The sequence below is a fragment of the Agelaius tricolor genome, unplaced genomic scaffold, assembly GCF_023055355.1.
Source record: "Agelaius tricolor isolate 1412-34295 unplaced genomic scaffold, bAgeTri1.0.p SCAF_25, whole genome shotgun sequence".
In the NCBI taxonomy this organism is placed as follows: Eukaryota; Metazoa; Chordata; class Aves; order Passeriformes; family Icteridae; genus Agelaius; species Agelaius tricolor.
In genome coordinates, this window is record NW_027269285.1 from 8,353,561 (window position 1) to 8,372,248 (window position 18,688).

The following is an 18,688-nucleotide window of genomic DNA, read 5'->3' on the forward strand; positions in this document are numbered from 1 at the left end:
TTTAGCCCTAGGTCGGGGTGTAGGTTTAGGCGTGGCTTTGGGCCGGGCTGTAGGCTCAGGCCCGGCTCTAAGTTCAGACTCTAAGTTCAGCCCAGGGTCTGAGCAGGTGCACACGCTCCGCTCAGAGGGCGGTGTGGCCCCTTTAAGAGACGCGCGCCGTGGCCGCGCGCATGCGCGCAGGGAGCTGACGCCGCGCGCGCCCGCGTGTGAGGGCGGCCAAGATGGCGGCGCCCTGAGGGCAGCGATGGCGGGGCTGGCGCGGCGCCTGCTCTGCAGGGGCTTCTGCGTGTCGGCGGGGCCACCGAGCACCCGCCAGCTGCGGGAGGCCGAGGAGGCTGCCCCGGTGTTCCAGTACGCGGGGAAGGCGGCTAGGCGCAAGGACCGCGTGTTCGTGTGGGGCTTCAGCTACTCGGGCGCCCTGGGCATCCCCAGCTTCGTGAAGCCGGACGCGGGCTGGAAGAAGCCGCGGCGCATCCAGCCCACGCCGTACCGCCTGGAGACCGAGGACAAGGTGGGCCCGGCCCGGTTCGCCGGGGCCAGCGTGTCTGCCCCGGCCTCCGGAGCCTGCTCAGGGCTTAGCACAGCCGAGAAACTGGATCGGGTTTAAAGGCTGTGCCGTGATTCAGTGTTTTTTATCGATATAGTGGTATCGCTTGGGATGATGACTGTTTCAACTGCAGCAGCATATAGGTTAGAAAATGCGTATTTGTAATTTTGTCAGAGGCGTTAGAGAGCCAGGATGTGAAGAGCATTTGCCACATAAAATGGGCCTCTTCATTGGCTGTTCCCACCTGACAAACGGGAAGCTTGTGTTGAAAATCGTGTTATTCTTTCGCCTACGTGTTTGACTCGTGCTCTGCTTTCGAGTGCAGAGGAAGTCAGAGCATTCATAGAATATCTTGAGTTGGAAGGGACTCAGAAGGATGATGGAGTCCCACACCTGGTCTTGCGCAGGACAGCCCAACAATCCCACCCTGCACTTGAGAGTTGGCCGAGCCCTACTGGGGCCGTTCCCTGGGGAGCCTGTTCAGTGCCCGACCACCCTCTGGGGGTAGAACCTTTTCCTGAAATCCAATCTGAACCTCCCCTGGCACAGCTGCCCTCGGGTCCTGTCCCTGGTCCCAGAGCAGAGGTCGGGGCTGCCTCTCTGCAGCCCCCTTGAGATCTGACCTCAGGCTCAATTTCTCTAGACTGAGCACCAAGTGACCGCAGTGCTCCTCATGTGCCTCTTATGCTGGGCTTTTTTTGTCAAAAGGAGCAAAATGTTATTCTCTTAATATCTCTGTATCTTGCTTTTTTTAAATTTAAATATTTTTTAAATCTGCTGATGCAGGTCAGCAAACAGGTCTTTCTGTGGTGTTGAATGGGACCAAGATAATGCAGAAATAAAGATGTATGCACACAAAACCAAAACTTTGAAGGCAGAATGGTTGGACCCGAGTTTTCACCATTGTGCTTATCACAGAAGACTGATAATTTTTGGAAGACCATACATGCCATGAATTTGGGCTGCATGTGAATGTAGCTTAATGAAGAATGAATGCTGATGAACAAGTGACATGGAGTGAAATTTCCTTTTCTAAGCCACAGTTTCTAACTGGATGATGTGGGTTTTGTCTGTCTTCAAAGATATCTTCTGCTGCCTGTGGTTATGGATTCACACTGCTGGCTTCCAATACCAGAGACATCACCAAAGTGTGGGGCATGGGGCTCAACAAGGATTCCCAGCTTGGATTCCAGAGGAGCAGAAGAGATCAAAGTGAGGATTTAAGTGTTTTAAAGACTTACAGGGTGACACTGCAATCTCCCTGTGGTACAGGAATCTCTGTGTGTTTGGAGCTGTGAGAAACATCAGGAGGCTTTGATGCAGTCACAGGCTGTGCTTTATTTTTTTAAATAGATCTTTTTCTAAAATCTATATGTGTTTTTGTGTGCTTTGTAATTGGTCAGCCTGTGCCTCTGCTCTGCACACTGCACTTAATTAGTTTCACCTGGATAGGAATGTAGCTGTTCATCCTGCAGGGTGTGATGTTGGTTAATTTGTGGCTTTGAATCTATAGTTTGGTAGTAGGCACAGTAATTAATAAAATCATTTTGGCAGGATGGATTGCATTTATAAACTAAAGGCCTTTAGTCCTCCTTCCCTCCCCAGTTAGAGTTTTTTTATACAGTCTGTGGGGTTTTTGTGAATCTGTAGGGTTTGTTTTAAAATTATTTTAATAGTAGGTTGCATTTTGAAGGAAAAACTTGTTTTTCAGTAATTTTGTCTTACACCAGGCTCTCAAACTGATTTAGGAAAGCAATTTTTGTGCAGAACATTGCCACCTACCACTGAAGACAGCAAAAACCCAAACTTTCCTCATAGAAGGACTGACTGCATAGACATTCCTCCATAAACAGTTGAAGAAAATCACAATAAAAGCATTTTTTATCATCATGATATAAAAGAGTGTAATCCATCAAGGTCAGGTGTGTCTGATATGGCAGAAGATTAAACTTGGTGGAGAAGCAAAAGAAGATTGCAGCATGTTGGGGTTTGCAATGGTGCTGCTTTGTGGGGCACACTGGGTAGTGCTGTGAGAGTGTGAACACACAGCAAGTGTGTGCTCAAACAGCAGCTGCAGAATGCTGGGGCTGCAGCAGCTTTGCTCACTTCTGCCTTTAAAGCTTTCAGCTCTTGCTGGGTCTCATATATGTGCTGATATCTTAGGAGTGTCTTGCAATTACCTTGGTTTTCATCTGACCTGGAAATTGCTTTTGTCAGAGAATCTAGAAGCAGGTTAAATAGTTTTGCAGCTCAAACCTTGCTAAGTAAGAGAATGTGTTTGGCAAGATCAGTTGAAAATGTGGTGAAGATCAGTGGGATTGCTCATCTTCATGTTTAATGTCCCACCAGGCAAGCTTTCCTTTGGGATGTGCTGCCCATTGCTGTTTTACAGACTGACTTTGGTGCCTGCTGCTTCCAGCACTGTGTTGCTGTAGGTGCTTCATTTCCAAGGGAATTTGCAGCCTTCTGACTTTTAGATGGTTGCATCTAAACTCCTCGTATTTCACACTCACCCCCCTGTTCCTTACCCACCTCATTGTCTCTTTTCTCCCAATCCCCTCAGCTCTCAGTGCTGGTTACTACAGATCCCAGTAGCATGTGTCTTTCTGCTGGAGGGAGCAGACAGAGGAAAAGGTTATTTTGCTTTGTGGCTTCCAGGTGTTTCTAGACAGGTAGAGAGTTGGTTGTCTTTAAGTTCCTGCTCTATTGCATGGCAGATGCCCACCATTGGCAAGCTGCCTGTCCTCACATCCAGCAGTGTCTTACTGCAAAAGACCTTGTGTAGATTTTTATAATTTTAATTTTTTTTCATCTTAGGTGGGTTTTCTGTTGTTGTTTGTTTAGTTGGTTTTGTTGTTGTTGTTGGGGTTTGTTTTTAGTTTTTATTTTTATTGAGAACCAGTAAAGCACTGCTGCCTGTGTGCAATATTGCTTTGGGTCCTCCAGGATTTGATTTCACTTATTACAGTAACTTTGATATCCAGGCTTTTTATCTCCTAACTTTTTCCCTACTATTGATTTATGGTTTGCTGTTCTTTCCCCCCATCCCCAGTTGACTGTAACTGATTCCACCCCTGTTCTTCAAGTTGCTAAATCTTTTTAAAGTACAGCATGTCATTTTTCATAAACGTTGGATGTCTTATTCCCTATGGACTTAGCCTAGCTAGTCTTACTTGCATTCCTTATTTGTGAAAGTGCCTGTAATCTACTTTTCTTCAAGATTTTTTTGTTCACCTTTTCTGATACATTTTTGTGATTGTTGCTCTTGTACCTTGCTTGCAATATCCCCAGTTGCACAGAATGTTTGTGCATGGTATTAAGCTCAACTGAAGTGGTTGAATGTGGGTGAATGCCTCAGTTTCACAATTCTGCCACCTGAAGCCTTAATAACATTCACTCTGGAGTTATGGGGGACTTTTGTTTAGGCAGTGATTGGCTTCAGCTATCTCCATAGCTTTTACCTTCTTCCCTCTGTGCTAAATCCCTGCCAGCCTCTTTGGTTAGTGTCTTGGCTTTCTAAAATGTATCTGCTTTTATAACAAAGCAAGAATGAGTGTGTGAATGTACAACAGGATCAGCAGATGGATGTTGAATTTACTTTGTGGAATTTACTGACTTAAAATTGTTCTCTTTTCCTTAAGCTAAGGGCTATGAATATGTCCTGGAACCATCTCCAATTCCTTTACCACTGGAGAAACCCCAGCAAACTCGAGTCTTGCAGGTGTCCTGTGGGAGAGCCCATTCCCTGGTCCTGACAGATAGTGAAGGAGGTACAGTGTTGCTTGTGCTGCTGATGTCTATGGGTGCCTGGCTATGCTTTTACTAAAAGCTTGAAAACAATTGTCTTCTGTCCTTTAGAACTATATCCCAGGTGGGCTCTTTGCACTGCAAGTGGGATGCAGGCAGCTGCTGGCCTTTGTGGGATTGCTTCTGCAAGGGAAAGCTGTGAGCTTCACTTGGCTCAAGCTGTAAATGTGTTGGGAGCTTTTTACTCCAAGGTTTGTTTCTCTAGCCCCAGGCCTGGCTGAGTGCAGCCTGTGTGTCCTCTTCACTCTGATGTGTTTTTGAATGCAGACTTGAGTGACTATGCCAGTGCTCTTGTGTTACTTCTCCTTTAAGTCCCAGAGTGCTATGTTTATAAAAGCAATTAATTAATTAATAGTCCTTTATAGAGAAGATCTCTGGGAACTCTGGTGCAGTGGCTTCAGTGCTGCACCAAGTGATCCAGTGCAGCTTCTTAGTGGGTGAGCTGGTTGGTTCATTGATTCCCACTCCTGTGGGAGTGCTGATCTGTTTCTGAGTGTGTTTGACAGTGGCAGGATGAACTGGGAATTCCCCCTGAGACAGACAGCAGGCTCCAGGTACTGCTCTGTGCCTGCAGCAATACTGCTGGGTGCTGCTGGTGAAAAATTGATTCAGTCACTTTATTCAAATGGGTTGGAAAAAAGCTTATGGCAATATTTACATTGCTGTGCTCCACCTTTCAGACTTAGAGCTGCCTGAAAATATTTTGAGGACCTGAAGAGAGGCAGTAATAAAACTCTAGTGTGTTTTATAATTGTTTTTCAGTTTTCACAATGGGAAACAATTCTTATGGCCAGTGTGGCCGGAAGGTTGTTGAAGATGAAATTTACAGGTGAGAATTCAAAGATCCTGAACTTTCTTATTGTTGGAAACATATTGCATGAGAACAACCCTGCAGAAAGGCCTGAAGGGGGAAAAGGTCTGGTAGTATAAGCATGCCAGTTATGATAAAGGAGTCTGAGAACAGCAGGCTTTTGTCCTGCAGGCAGCATACAAACAGCCTGACTTGGAGTCCATGCTGGGCACTCTACTGACAGCAGTCACAAGAGACAAAAGAGTGTCAGCATGGGACAGTTCTTGCAGGGCATAGTGGGAGAACCCAGCCTTCATAAATTGCTTGAGGTAGTTGGTGTTAGTAGTTGGGCTCTCTCCCTTTAGCTGCTCAGAGTACATGTGCTGTTCTGGAGGATGTTGGAAGTGCAATTTAATTATGAAAGAGGCATCCTCTTGTTAAGTCTCTGCTGTAACTGCCTCTGAGTCTGTAGTGCAAATTTTCCTTCATTGAGTTTTTTGTGGGTCTCACCAAAGCATAGGCTCAAAATGCTCTGTATGATAGAGTAAGTGAATAGTGGGAATATGTTGAGTTTCTGATTCCTTAGTAGGACCAAAAATTGCTCTATGATCCACAACACTTGGTCTGTGAAGTTTGAGAAAATAGCTGTAATTAGGTAGCTTTTGTTAGTCTTGGTACTGGAAGTCAGTCATTGAATTGTTCACAATTCCTGGTATTGTGAAAAAAGGACAGGGATGTTAGCACTGCACTGTTCTCTGGGATATCTGGATTATCCCTAGCTAGGTGGAGTGTTTATGTGGGTACTGCAGTATTATGTGGTGTCTCTGCTCATTCTAGACTAGGGACTGCCTTTGAGGGTTGCCCCTACCCCCAGTCACAAGAGCTTATATTTAAAAAATGACAGTTCTTAACTTCTTAAATAAGGGAATACAGAATTATGTTCCTTCTTCGTGCAGATATTTTGCAATGAAACTACATGCAAACAAATTTCTCTACTTGTGGTAATAAAATGGCTTTCAGTAGAGGCAGGTTTCCCTTTGTGTTTTTTTTGCAGTCTTCTGAAATCCTCTGTGTTGCCTTTTCTCTTCTTGGTGATTGTTTGGTGTCCAGTGGAAGCCATGTCATTCATCAGCTGAAGGAATTTGACAGCAAAGTTGTCCAGGTGAGAGGAGCTCAGTCCTGAAAATGGATTGGGAGCAGCTGAACCAGCTCAGAGGGTGGCAGCCACTGGCTTGAAGCCCAGTTGGAACCAGTAACAAGTGGGGTACCCCAGGGATCTGATGTCCAATCCTGTTTATGGTTTCACTAATGATGTGGATCACAGAGGGTTCCCCTGCAGATAGCAGATGACAAAACTCTGAGGAGTGACTGATAAACCAGAGGGTGGTGAAATAGGCCTACATGAACCTCATCAGGTTCAGCAGTGGAAATGGCCAAGTCCTGTTGCTGCTGAAGAGCAATTTCAGACACCACCCTGGGCTAGGGGTGACTGTCTGGGAGGCAGCTGTGTGGGAAAGGGCCCAGGATACACCAGGCTGACCATGACCCAGCAATGTGCTTTGCTGTAGAGAAGGCTGCTGATACCCTGGGCTGCATTAGGAGTGTTATCTGCAGGTCAAGATAATTCTTCTTTTCTACTCAGCCACACTCAGAGTACTGTGTCTCCTTCTGGGCTCTCCACTACTCTCTTCTGTCGTGATTTCTTGTTCCCTTTTGTCACTTTTATATTGCTTAGGAGTTTAAATTTTGTCTTTGCCTTTTCAGAAAGGAGCTGTGAAACCATCCACTTAGATCAGCCATCACTTAGCTCAGGTTCCTAGGAGAGCAAGGGACTGCAGGCAGCAGAAACACCTGCCATGGCTGCAGTATTCCCATGCACAGGAGCAGTTTATTGGTGTGTCTGTGCCCCTGTAGCCATACAGGGACAGATATTGCTCCTGTTCCAAGGAAGGGTCATTCATTTACACCTACCTGATGAGACTGTGCTGTGTTCATCCTAAAACTGTTTTGAATTAGGCTTGTAAAACTTCTCTTTGGACTTTGCATGATTTTCTTTTTTTGGGGGGTTGGATACTTGGTACCTGTTTGTACTTTGATAACTGCAGTTATGTGGTTAGTATTGGTAGTCACTCTCTTAACTTGTTGATTAAATCCCTTTAATCTTTGTTTACTTTTTAATGTCTGCTTTTGAATGGCTTTTTCCTTGGCTTTAATTCATGCCAAGCCTGTGGCAGACATGATGGCTAGTTCAGCATAAATACAGATTTGAGAACAGCTGTGTGCCTTGAGCACTTACATGGCAAAGAATCCACAGCAGTTTGTAGCTGGCATCAAGAATGATGTGGTTAGAATCCTGTGAAGGGAGAGCTCTTATTTACTCTTTGCTGCTTTTGTTGTGCTGTACTGCTGAATCAAGCTTTCTTTCCTTGTTTTAGATCTTAAAACAAACCAACTGCAGCATCACTTTCCATAAAGAAAATTCTGCTGTTTTCTGTGTTGTATCTTGTGGTTCTTGGTCTTCCCTTTCTTGAGAGCCATGTGATCAGGAGGAAAAGGTCAAAATCTGAGCTGATGGACATCACAGAGGTTCATTGCTCAATTTGTCTGTCAGTAATGCTTCACTAAATCAAGTCTGAGCATGGAACCTTTCCTGACTGAGTTCTTGTTTGTGTGCAGGTTGTGTGTGGGCAGGACCACAGTCTGTTTAGAACCAAGAAAGGTTCAGTCTATGCTTGTGGATGGGGAGCTGATGGACAAACAGGTAGGAACTCAGCTGGGCTTGCTTTTCAGGGAATTAATGCATCTAGCAAGCTGTCCTGATGGAGAAGTTACCATGTGTATTTGCCATGTGTGTGGACAGAAAGGGGCTGCTCATGTTTCCAGTTGTGTGTAGATGTTTTCAGTATTCTTGTGTAACCAGAGACAATCCAGTTCAGTTTTTGAGGAGCTTTAGGATGCTGCCCTGGCAATCCAAGCATGCAGTCAGAGGAGAGTGTATCAGCTGTGTAAAGCTTCTGAGGGGATGTGGAAGTGACATGGGCAGCTTTGCTCTTCAGTTTGATGGCAGCTTTGCCTTCCTGATTCTTGGGGTCTGTTCTGCTCTTTTGAACTGACAAACACCTTGGTAGCTGTTGCATGTTTTAGCATCAGATCCTTGGGCAGGCCCTTTTTGTGGTGGCTTTTGCTGCAGAGCACTTCCTCCTCACAGTCATTGCTACTGTTTGTTGTGCTGCTCCCAAAGCTGAGTTCTTCCCATGATTCTGTTGTGCCAATATAGCATAACTCAGCTGTCATCTACATTCTGGTCTCTTTTCCAGACAGCATTTTGTCCTGTAAAGTATTTGCTTCCCAACCTCTTTTGCCATTTTCCCTGCTGTTATCTAACTGATTGCAGTGTGCTAGCACTCATGGCTCTTCTTTTGGAAGACAGGAAGCAGCCAGTTGGTGAAATTTCATCCCTTTGGGATACCTGCCTGGCATGGTTACTGTTCTTCAAACACTTTGGTCCATGCAGACAAGAGATATAAGACTCTTTTGGGTGTGATTGGATGAAGCTGTTGTGTACTCCAGAGAGGTGGCTTTGCCTAGGGCAAGTGGTGTTTGTGGCTGCTTGTCTGTGGCAGCTGCTGGACAGTAAGCAGTATGGACAGATTTATTTCAGAGGAAGGGTGGTTTTGTTATAGCATGACAAAAATGGTCCTATGCAGGCATTAAAAGTGTGTCTGGAAAAAAAAATTCTTCATAATCTTCATAATCATAATTATTTTTTCCTTTCAGGTCTTGGACACTATAACATCACCAGTGTTCCTACTAAGCTGCATGGTGACATTGCTGGAGTGAACATTATCCAGGTCTCTTCCTATGGGGACTGCTGTCTGGCTGTTTCAGATGAAGGAGATGTCTTTGGCTGGGGAAATTCAGAATACTTGCAGCTGGCCTCTGTCACAGAAACCACACAGGTCAGTTGACCTGAGGGTGTGTTGTTATGTGTTCCAGTTGAGCAGCTGGGCACAGAGTTAAAAATTACATGTTTCTCCCTGTTCTGGATTCTTTTGACAGCACATCCAAACACCACTAGCAGGCTGGTTTTACATAAGCTCACAAAACCAACCTGTGTGACATGTTTGTGGAGCTTTAGGGGCAGAGTATTTCCCTGCTTTGATAGGCAAGGGTTTGTGTCACCTCAGCCCAGTTTGCTAGCCTAAGAACTCCATGTTCTTTCTCCATCCCATGGACTTTGCACTAAATTGAGACCCAGCTCCAGTGCTTTTGCTAATTTCAGGACAGGAATGAGTTTTTCGGCTGGCTAATCTAGGATTTCAAGTGATGCTACTTTGAGCTTAGTGCTGATCCAGATGGCCCTTGGAAGTCCCTTCCAGTCAGCCTTGTATGCTGGAGAATTTTTCATGGACATCCTTAGTGGGTTTATAAACTGAGTCCTAAACAAATTCCAGTGTCTCACAGATAAAAGGGTTTTTTTTTTAGCAAACTTACATGGGGCATTGGTAGAGTGCTGTCTTCACACTGGGGTAATTAGGCTGTTGCTCTCATGTTACAGCTACTTTAGGAAATGGAGTCAAGAAATTAATACTTAAGTTACTCTTGGTGGAAGGCTAAGAGCAGACAATTGTATTAGAATAGCTTTGGCAAAATTTTAGAAAGCTTTGTTTCCTGTGCTTCTCCTGGTGTAACCTTAGTGTAGGGCTGAATGCTGAGACCCATAATGCCTGAGGACATCAATCAGACTGTGCAGTGTAGCAGTTTTCCTGGCTGGGTGTGTAGTGGAGGGCTGTGGCATCTGAAATGGATGAATGGCATGGTTGCCAAAAATGAGAGTCTGAGCTAAAATATAGATGCAGTCCAGAGTGTAGAATGGCAGAGCCATGAAATCAAAGATTGCTCTTTACATATGTCAAGCTGTGTACATATGTTGTGTTGGACTGTACCAAATTAGTGTGATTTTCTTGAAATAATTTTTCCCTAGTATGTTCAAAAATGCCACTGCAGACTGAATTTTAGTGATCTCATCCAGTGTGAAGCCTTGAAGACATGCTCACCTATTGACCTTCTCACTGTGTCTGACTTTAAAAGGCAGAGATAAGCAGCAGTTATTAGTCATTGTCAGCCTTGTTGCCATGCATGTAAGCTTTCCAGTAGGCAACTTTTTCCACCTTGTCCTCATCTTAGTGAATTTCATGTAGTTTTTTTTTTTTTTTTTTAGTTTTGGGACTTGCACTCATTTTATAATTCAGGCAATAAAGGTTGTATCAGGATCCAATGTATGTAAGCTCTGACCAGAACTAGAGAACAAGTTAAAATGTATGTCTGGTTTGTGGTTTACCTTGTCTCTAACAACTCCTCTGCAATCTTGTGCAGGTGAATGTTCCCAGGCATTTGCCATTCAAGATAGGGAAGGTGAAGGAGGCTGCCTGTGGAGGGACTGGCAACCTTGTGCTAACAGGTGAGTTCATTTCTAGAATCATTCACTAGTGCAAGGCTGCACTGTGGGTGGGTTGTAACATTATCAAACAAGTATCTTGTTTTCTGGAAACAGGGAGATACTGTATGTTGTGGGGAGAGCTGGGAGACTGAAAAACATGATTTGAGAATGTGTAGAGGAGTTGTTTTCATTAGTGCAGAGCAGTGCTCCAGGGTGGGCTGCTGTGAGTGCTCTGCAGCAGGAACATGGGGCTGTGTGCCCTTCTGGTCTCCTTTGCTGGTCATACTGAGTGGGGCCTATGCTGAGTGTGGGTATGGGGAGGAAGTAAGGCAGTACTTGAGAGAAAGTAGAGCCCTTCAGACTCCATGTGAATCTGACCTGTTATAAATAATGAACTGGGATGGAAAGAGAGAGCTCTGAGAGCAGTGAGACTGTGCAGCAGGTCCTTGGTGACTGTTCTTTGGACTGTCAGGGTCTGGGGAGCACAGCTGGGGGTTGCTGCATGAAGGGGTGAGGGAGGGGATTGTGTTACTTTCTTGAAAGATTATCTCCTTGAAGATGTTGATATTTATAATGGGGGTACTATGCTGACCAGAGCTTCTAATCTGAAGGGGCCAGAGCTAGCTGAGATAGACCCTTGCTCTTTGTGACACTAATGTGCAACTGTTGCCTTTCCCAGGCACCCAGCTAAGGCAGAATGCCAGGCAGAGTGACATCCACTTGCTGCTTTGGGCATGTCTGACAGTGCCCACAGCTTCACTGCCACTTGAAAAATCATCAAAGAAGAAAGCCATGATAGTAAACTTGCAACCTTTGTCAGTCAGTAGTGTTTTATCCAGCTCACTCTTGTGTTGGCATTATTTCCCCATGAAAGTTCTGCCTGGGGGGCTTGGTTTGTTTGCATAGCTTAGGAAAAGATTGAGGCATTTGGATGGGAAATCTGATTATTTAAAATCTGCATTATTTGCAGATTTTAAATAATCAAAAAGTGTTAGACTGAGTTGGAAGAAAGGAAAATATCCCTTTGGTTCTGATTAACTTTTGGCTGTGGCATGAATTTCACAAGCACAGGCTTTCTTACAGAATTTGTTCTTATTGTAATGCAGAAGAAGGAAATGTTTTTGTCTGGGGATATGGAATTCTTGGGAAAGGACCAAACCTAACAGAGACAGCAGAGCCAGAGATGATCCCACCCAGCCTTTTTGGCTGGTCAGACTTCAGTCCAGACACTCGTGTTGCTCGTGTTCGCTGTGGGCTCAGCCAGTTTGCAGCCCTTACAAGTAAGTTTCTCATCCTGCTGTCATGGAGAGGTCATGTTGCTGTGCTGTTGGCAGAAGAGAAAAAAAGCAAAAAAAACCAAAAACCAAAACCAAAAAAAACCCAAAAAACCAAAAAAACCAACCAACCAAAAAAAAAAAACCAACAAACCAAAAACCAAAACCAGAACAACTCCAAAACAAAAAAAAGAAAATCTCACACCCAAAAAATGCACCCATCTTTCTTGAAACTGAAGGCACACTGGAATGCAGCAGCAGGGAGCCAGACAGGTGTCAACACGGTTCCTGGCATATGTTTTGTGTTAACTTATGCTTTAATTGAGAAAAGTTTTTTGTGTTAAGACAAATAACACTTTCTCATACACAAAATCCAGCAGATTTTTTTCATTTTCCTGTATAGAATGAATCAGTCTGCTGCACTTTAGCAGTTTAGAAAATTTATGTGGTAAACGAACAAACTAAAACTGTGTCTAAATGAAGCTAAATATCAGAGATTCTTGGCATTTCTGGCCAACTGAATTAGCACCCTGAGGTGGGCAGACCCAAGCATTTCTTATGCTGTGCTTTGTGCACCCTGTGTGGGTTCCCAGCCTCTGAAATTTGAAAGGCATTTAACATCAAGCAGCAGTTTCAGAGATCCAGAGCTGGCAGCAGGAGAAAAAGCCAGGGCTGAGTCGTTTGGGACAAGCAGTGTGTGTGACACTGGCATTTTGGTTGCAAGGTGCTTGTAAGTGGGCTCCCCTTGGTATTCAGGAAGAGTTAGAAGCAGTGTTCTGATTAAATTGTTAATCATACATAAAAATTATGTTCTAGATTGTGTTTTGGTTGTTGCTGCTGTGGAGCTGATCCAAACACTTCTGAGATCTGTGTGTTTTCCTGAGGAGCTCAAAACTCTTCAGCTGTGTTGAACACCAATTTTTGCCTTTCCCTGGCTGTCATTAGAAGGTCACAGCTTTAGACAGTCAAGGAAGCAGTCTCCAGGTGATGGCCTGGGACAGATCTCACTGCCTTGCTCACTGGATTTGCTCTGGTGATAGCTGATACAGATCAACTGCAGTTGTTTAACTTTCAGCACTAATTATTCACTTCACAAAAGATTCCCTGGAATTTCTGCTGCTGCATTCTTCCTTCAAATAAAATTCCAAAGCAGCTGGTGTAAGAGGGGGAAACAAAGACTTGTGCACAAGTAAAAGAACTTGTTTCTTTTGCTGCTCATTAGGCACCATTTTCTCCAAACACAAGTACATTTATTGTACACTGAAGTAAATCTGGTAGCTGTCATACTGCCTGTATAACCCTGTATACTCCCAGAAACACTGTAGCCACATTTGTCAGCATCACAAATAGAATTCTTCCTTTTTAATGATTCTTTTCTATTTTTTTTCTCCTGTGTAGACAGAGGAGAACTGTTTGTGTGGGGGAAGAATCTAAGAGGGTGCCTGGGAACTGGAAGAATGGAAGACCAGTATTTCCCATGGAGGGTAAGGATGGTGGTATTAAGGCCAAGAGTGTATTCTTTGGCTAGTTTTTGTTATCCAGAGGGCATGGACCATCATTTGCTGTGTGGTTTTGTTGAGTAATTCTCAAAGGAGTGGAAGGCTATGACTGTAGAAGTGCTTTGTTTTCCAGAGGTCCTTGTGGAGCCTGGGAATGGAGGTATTCAGTAAATGTTTTAATCTGCTATGCCAGCAATGATTTTGAATCCTAAAACAGCATCTGGTGCTGTGCCACCACATCTGAACAGTTTTTATCTCCTTCCTGTCCACCATCTTGCTACCTTTACTGTCTCTTCCTTCCCCTTCTAACCTGCTCTTCTATTGTATGTGCTGCAAAGAAACCCATCAGTATTGGTCATCTGTCCAAATCATTACTCACCTAAATTAGGTGAACATTTTGGTCAGTAGTGGCTACAGGCCCATAGAGTGGTGGGTCACTGGACTGTCAGGTTATCCAGGAGATCCTTACTCAGCTGTGTTCACAGCTGTCTCACAGTGCTTCCAGTTCCACTGCTTCCTCCCACATGGCTCTGAGAGCCAAACTCAGTGGATGTAGAAGAGTCTTTGGTTCTGGAGTTCAGCCTAGCAGATGCTCCTGGTCTCCATGAAGGCCACGTAGGGGCTGAGGGAGGCAATCAGTGGGACCACCCTGGAGTCCCTGGCTGTGTCTGAACCTGCAGTAAATGTGTTTCTGAAGTATGTTTTCTTCTTTGTTTAAAAATGAACAAAGCCAGACCAGCTCTGGAACATTTGCCTAGAATCACACTGCTGTGGCTGGGTGGAATTTCTGAATTCATCTCCCCAGATGTGGACATTGGGGGTTATGCCCTTTCAGACAGCCAGCTCCTGTCTGACAGTGCTATGGCAACTGTGCCAGGATCCCTGTCTGTCACCTCCTGCCCTAGAACCAGCTGCTGTCCTGTCTCTTGCCTCTGAGGAAAAACTTGCTTTTTTAGACTCTGCTTTCCTCAAGTTTGAAGTCAGTTTTAAGTGAATAAACTTCAGGAGTGAGGAGCTGGTCTCAGCATCAAAGCACAAACTGCCTTAGGCTGAGTTGAGCCTTTGCCTTGTTCCAGTTCTTGCTGATGAAAGAAACAAAATCCCTGTGGTGCTGGGGCAGATCTCTTGCTCATGTCTAGATTATGCTCTGTTCAGTCCTGCTGCTTCTGCTGCTGAGCAGATGGGCTGAGGCTCCAATCTCCTCTCTCTCTGCTAGTGAGCCTGCTCTTCTTTCTCCTTCCAAAGCTTTGTGTGCTTCTGTGAAGGAAAAAGAGGAGTCATTTCACAGCTCAGTGCACAAGGTTGCCTGGTGCTGAATCTTGCTCTTTCTGTGTTTTCTGCTTGGCTCTTGCATTGTACAAATGCCAGTGAAACGAGCTGGCATGTTGAGTGGAAGGAGGATGGGAAATGGGAAATGCCAGGTGTGATAAATAACCCAGTGTGCTGTGTTTCACCCAGGTGACTGTGCCCGGTGAGGTGGTGGATGTGGCCTGTGGAGTTGATCATATGGTGAGCATGGTCAGGTCTTTCACCTAGGGCTGCTGCTGGCTCTCAGCACTGCACCAGGGCCATGCAGGGACTTGGTGACAAGCTTCTTGGAAAGGAAAACTCATTTTGTGAAAGCAAGTGACTGTGAGCAGAGACAGCCATAGCAGTGTCTGAGTGTGTTATCATCCCTGCATCTCTGGAATGCTCTGGCCTGGCTGCAGGAAGGAAGCACATTCCCTGAGGAGTGTGGGATGCAAGGAGTGCTTGGCTCCTTCCTGATGAACTCCCAGAGGATCTGAGGCCCAGCCCCAAGCTGGTGAGCCCCTCTGTGCCTGAAGATGAGGAGTATCTCCCTTAAGGAAGACTGGCATGGGATGAAATCTACAGCACAGGACATTGATATATGGACATTTCCTGTCACCAGCTCTGGAGTGTCAGCATTGGGCAGAGCCAAACTATTTCTCAAGGGAAAAGTTGTGTGGTTTTTAATTACTGTTATGTGGAAGAGTGGTCATGCTAGGTCTTGAAGCTGTCCTGGGTGGCCACCCTGAGCTGCAGTGTGCCCAGGCTGTTGTGCTGTGCAGAATGGGATGCACAGCCCCTGCCTGCAGGCAGTGATGTCTCTGGGCTGTTGGAGGCTCTCTGTGGTAGTGCTAAAGACTGAACACCAAAGGAACACCAAGAGTGAGAACCTGTTTGCAGGGGTAAGTGCTATCCAAGAAGACAGCAGGCTCTCTGTGCTGCAGGAGGACAGATGGATGGGGACAGCAGCCAAACCAGCTTAGTGAGGGAGGCTGGAAACAAAGCCCTGCAAAGTCAGTGCTCAGGCATGGATGTGAGCAGTGCTCACTGCCCCTCAGGTACCTTTTTCTCCTTTTGCTGATCACACATCACTGCCTTTGATTTTGTTTGGATTCCCTGCACCCTTTCTGTTTTCAGAGCTATGGCTCTCAGTTGCAATTAGCAGGGGATTCCAGGATGGCCTAGCAGGGGAAGGAGTCTTCATGGGTAAGAAGCAGAGCTTCATTCCTTGGTGCCTTCGTGGCAGCAAGCTGACAGAGATGGGTGCAACAGCTGTGTGTTACTGTGGCAGGCACTTTCCCAGTCTCACACCCAGCTGTGGGACACTCTCCTGTGCAGCACTCCAAACATCAGGCAGGCAGAGCTGTGTCTTTTCTCTCTGTGTGGGTTACTTCTAGTGTGCAAACTATTTTGGTGGAATCCAAGCTGGTAGGTTTTCAATAAAGTGATTATAAAATCATTATCAGTAGTAATAGGAATGTTCTTGAGCATGATCTGCTCATGCATTGATGGGATCTGCATTTGAACTGCAGCATTTTGGTTCACAGTTGTGTGAGAGGAAACCACTTCTGCCAGCTGAGCCAGCTCCATACCTGCAGGATTTACAGTGCTGTAGTCAGGCATTGCACCCATGGCCCATGGGACACCACATATATTGGCTTCATTAGATGAAATTCTGTACCAAAACTTGCTCTGTAAACTTTACCTTGATTAAATAAGTTTTAAAGGGTTTGCATAAATTATAGGAAAGGTGAACCAAAGTACATGGAAATAGAGACACATCTCTTGAGTTGTTGATGTTCCTGTGTGACAGGTGTTGCTGGGTGGGTGAGGCAGAACAGAAAGCTGCTATGAAAGTGGCAGACCTTCACTACTCTGAACTCCCATTTGGTTGGCTTTAATTTACATTTACCTGATTCTGCATGCAACTTGGGCAACTTGCAGTGCTCAGGCATGTCTTGTTGGCCTTACAAGAGTAGGTTTGCCCTGTCAGCTTGAGGAGGCTCATTAAAACATGGAAATCATGGACAAAAACCGGTGAGAAAGGTGTAACAAACAATTCCCTTCATGGATGTTGCTGTTGGGTGGGCTGGTTGGTGCTGGGCTCTCAGCTGCTCTCACTCCCAGCTGTTTCCCAATGCACCTTGGGGCTGGGCCTTCTGAAGAGCTGGTTTCAGTCCTGGTGTTGCATTCTTGCTGTGCAATAAATTGCAAATTCTTTGTGTTAATGAGATGCCAGTGAGGTCTTCAGCCCTGAATAGGAGTGTTGTATGGCTTAGTGCAGTGGGGGTGTTTGTGTAGTGGCTGTGGGCATTCTCAGACATTTGCTTGGTGGGAACAAGGTTGGTGGCACTGAGGGCAGTCTGGCAAGCACCAGCACTCACCCATGTTTGGTTACAGTGTGGGGGGAGCATTTTGACCTCAGCCAGGTGCCCCCCAACCTGCTCTGTCATCCCTCCTCCATCAGCAGGACAGGGAGAGAGAATCTGAAGGAAAACGTGGCTTGGAGCAGGTCCCCTGTTACCATTGTGGGCACAGCAGACTCATGTTGGGGAAATAATTTTATTGCCAATGAAGTAGAGCAGGGTAATGAGGAATTAGTATGTCTGAATAAAAGTGTAACAGTGCCTTTCCCACACATCTCCCTTCTTCCCAGGCTCAGCCCTGCTCCTGACTTTTCTTCTTCCTTCATCTCCTCTGCTGACCTTTGTATCTACATGGTTGGCTGTCACAGATTCTTACTCCTTTCTTTTGGCTGCTGCTGTGCAGCAGTTTTTCCCCTTTGTAAAATACAATTCTTTGAGAGCTGCTGTTGCTGATGGCTCAGTCTTAGCTCAGAAAATGAAAACACTCTTTCCTTGCCACACCCCCTTGTTATTGAAGGCAGATCCAACCTCTGTGGCTTTTGCTCTTCCTGCAGGATCAGGCCCACACAGGAGCCCAGCTGTGCTGGGGTAGCTTCAGGTCACTACCACTGGGAACTGCAAAGCAACTTTGCATCATTTTGTCCTTCAAAGTATAGCAAAATAGACATCCCAAAATATACCAGTATCCCTAAATATACCTGCAGTGAGGGAGTGTCTGGGCCAAGGATGCACACGGGGAGCAGCTCAAATTAGAACTAGAATAACCTACTTGATTTGGCATTGATTGCACAAGTGATTCACCTCAGATCAGCACTGTGCTGGTGTGTTGGGCTTAAAATAGCCCAGAAGGGCCTCAGGATGGTCCCCTGGTGCAGAGCCCTGTGCAGGAGCAGCTCCAAGCACTGCAGTGGCCCGGCTGGGTTGCCACAGTGGCTGAGGACTGCAGGAGCTGCAGGAAGGGTGGGGGAGAGGTTCACCCCAAGTGCACCTGTGCAAGCTCAGCCTCAACACCCACCACCCCAAAGGGTCCTGGCAGGTCCTGCTGGAGAGCTGAGCCCAGCATGGGCTGCCCTGCAGCCTCACACAGCAGGGCTGGTGTCAGCTGTCAGCACACTGACTGCCCCTCTGGGCATAAAACACATGAACACCTGTAAGACAAAGATTATCTTTGGCACTTGCTGTGTTACAACAGGCTTTTCTCTACAGGATCCTTCAAAAACAGATGAGTCAGAGAACTAGTAATTAGCCTTTGGCATTCAAAATACTCCTGGAACAATATTACTTCACTGTGCTTCATCATAACTCATAAAAATCTATTTTTGTAGCGTTTTTTGCAAGGGGCTGGAATCTCCCTCCAGTACCCCAGCACCTCCTGCTCTAAGGGGTGAGCCTGGGCAGGTGAGGCAAGAAAAACACTGAGGGGAGAAGGGATCAGTGTCTTTGGGCTCTGGACACCAGTCCTCAGTCCTCCTGTTTCCCTTAAGATGCCATTTGCTTTTGTGGGGAGTTGCAGGCAGTGTTGAGATTGTGTGGCAGTGTGTCTGTGTTGATTTATTTGGGTTTTTGTTTTACTGGATTAAACCCTTGAGGCAGTGCTCTGCATTGTGGCTGCATTCCATATGAACAATCCCTCAGTTAATTTCTTACATGGATGTTTTAACACTTGATCACCACA

At 45.7% G+C, this 18,688-nt stretch overlaps 1 protein-coding gene across 1 annotated transcript; it reads left to right on the forward strand.

Moving 5' to 3' along the window:
* Positions 1 to 182: 182 nt before the first annotated feature.
* RCC1L (RCC1 like) lies at positions 183 to 16,875 on the forward strand. The gene is made up of 11 exons (XM_071447683.1): positions 183 to 511; positions 1,630 to 1,759; positions 4,189 to 4,317; positions 5,117 to 5,183; positions 6,255 to 6,306; positions 7,821 to 7,905; positions 8,922 to 9,103; positions 10,521 to 10,605; positions 11,691 to 11,864; positions 13,257 to 13,342; positions 14,816 to 16,875. Exons 1-11 carry the CDS (start codon positions 245 to 247, stop codon positions 14,891 to 14,893), a joined length of 1,335 nt encoding a protein of 444 aa, XP_071303784.1. The 5' UTR covers positions 183 to 244; the 3' UTR covers positions 14,894 to 16,875.
* Positions 16,876 to 18,688: the final 1,813 nt, after the last annotated feature.

Excerpts from the sequence above, each read along its gene's own strand:
- RCC1L (XM_071447683.1), top strand. The coding sequence starts at position 245 with ATGGCGGGGCTGGCGCGGCGCCTGCTCTGCAGGGGCTTCTGCGTGTCG. Across the intron at positions 512-1,629 it reads GCCTGGAGACCGAGGACAAG|ATATCTTCTGCTGCCTGTGG; the intron begins GTGGGCCCGGCC and ends CTGTCTTCAAAG. Across the intron at positions 6,307-7,820 it reads TTGACAGCAAAGTTGTCCAG|GTTGTGTGTGGGCAGGACCA; the intron begins GTGAGAGGAGCT and ends GTTTGTGTGCAG.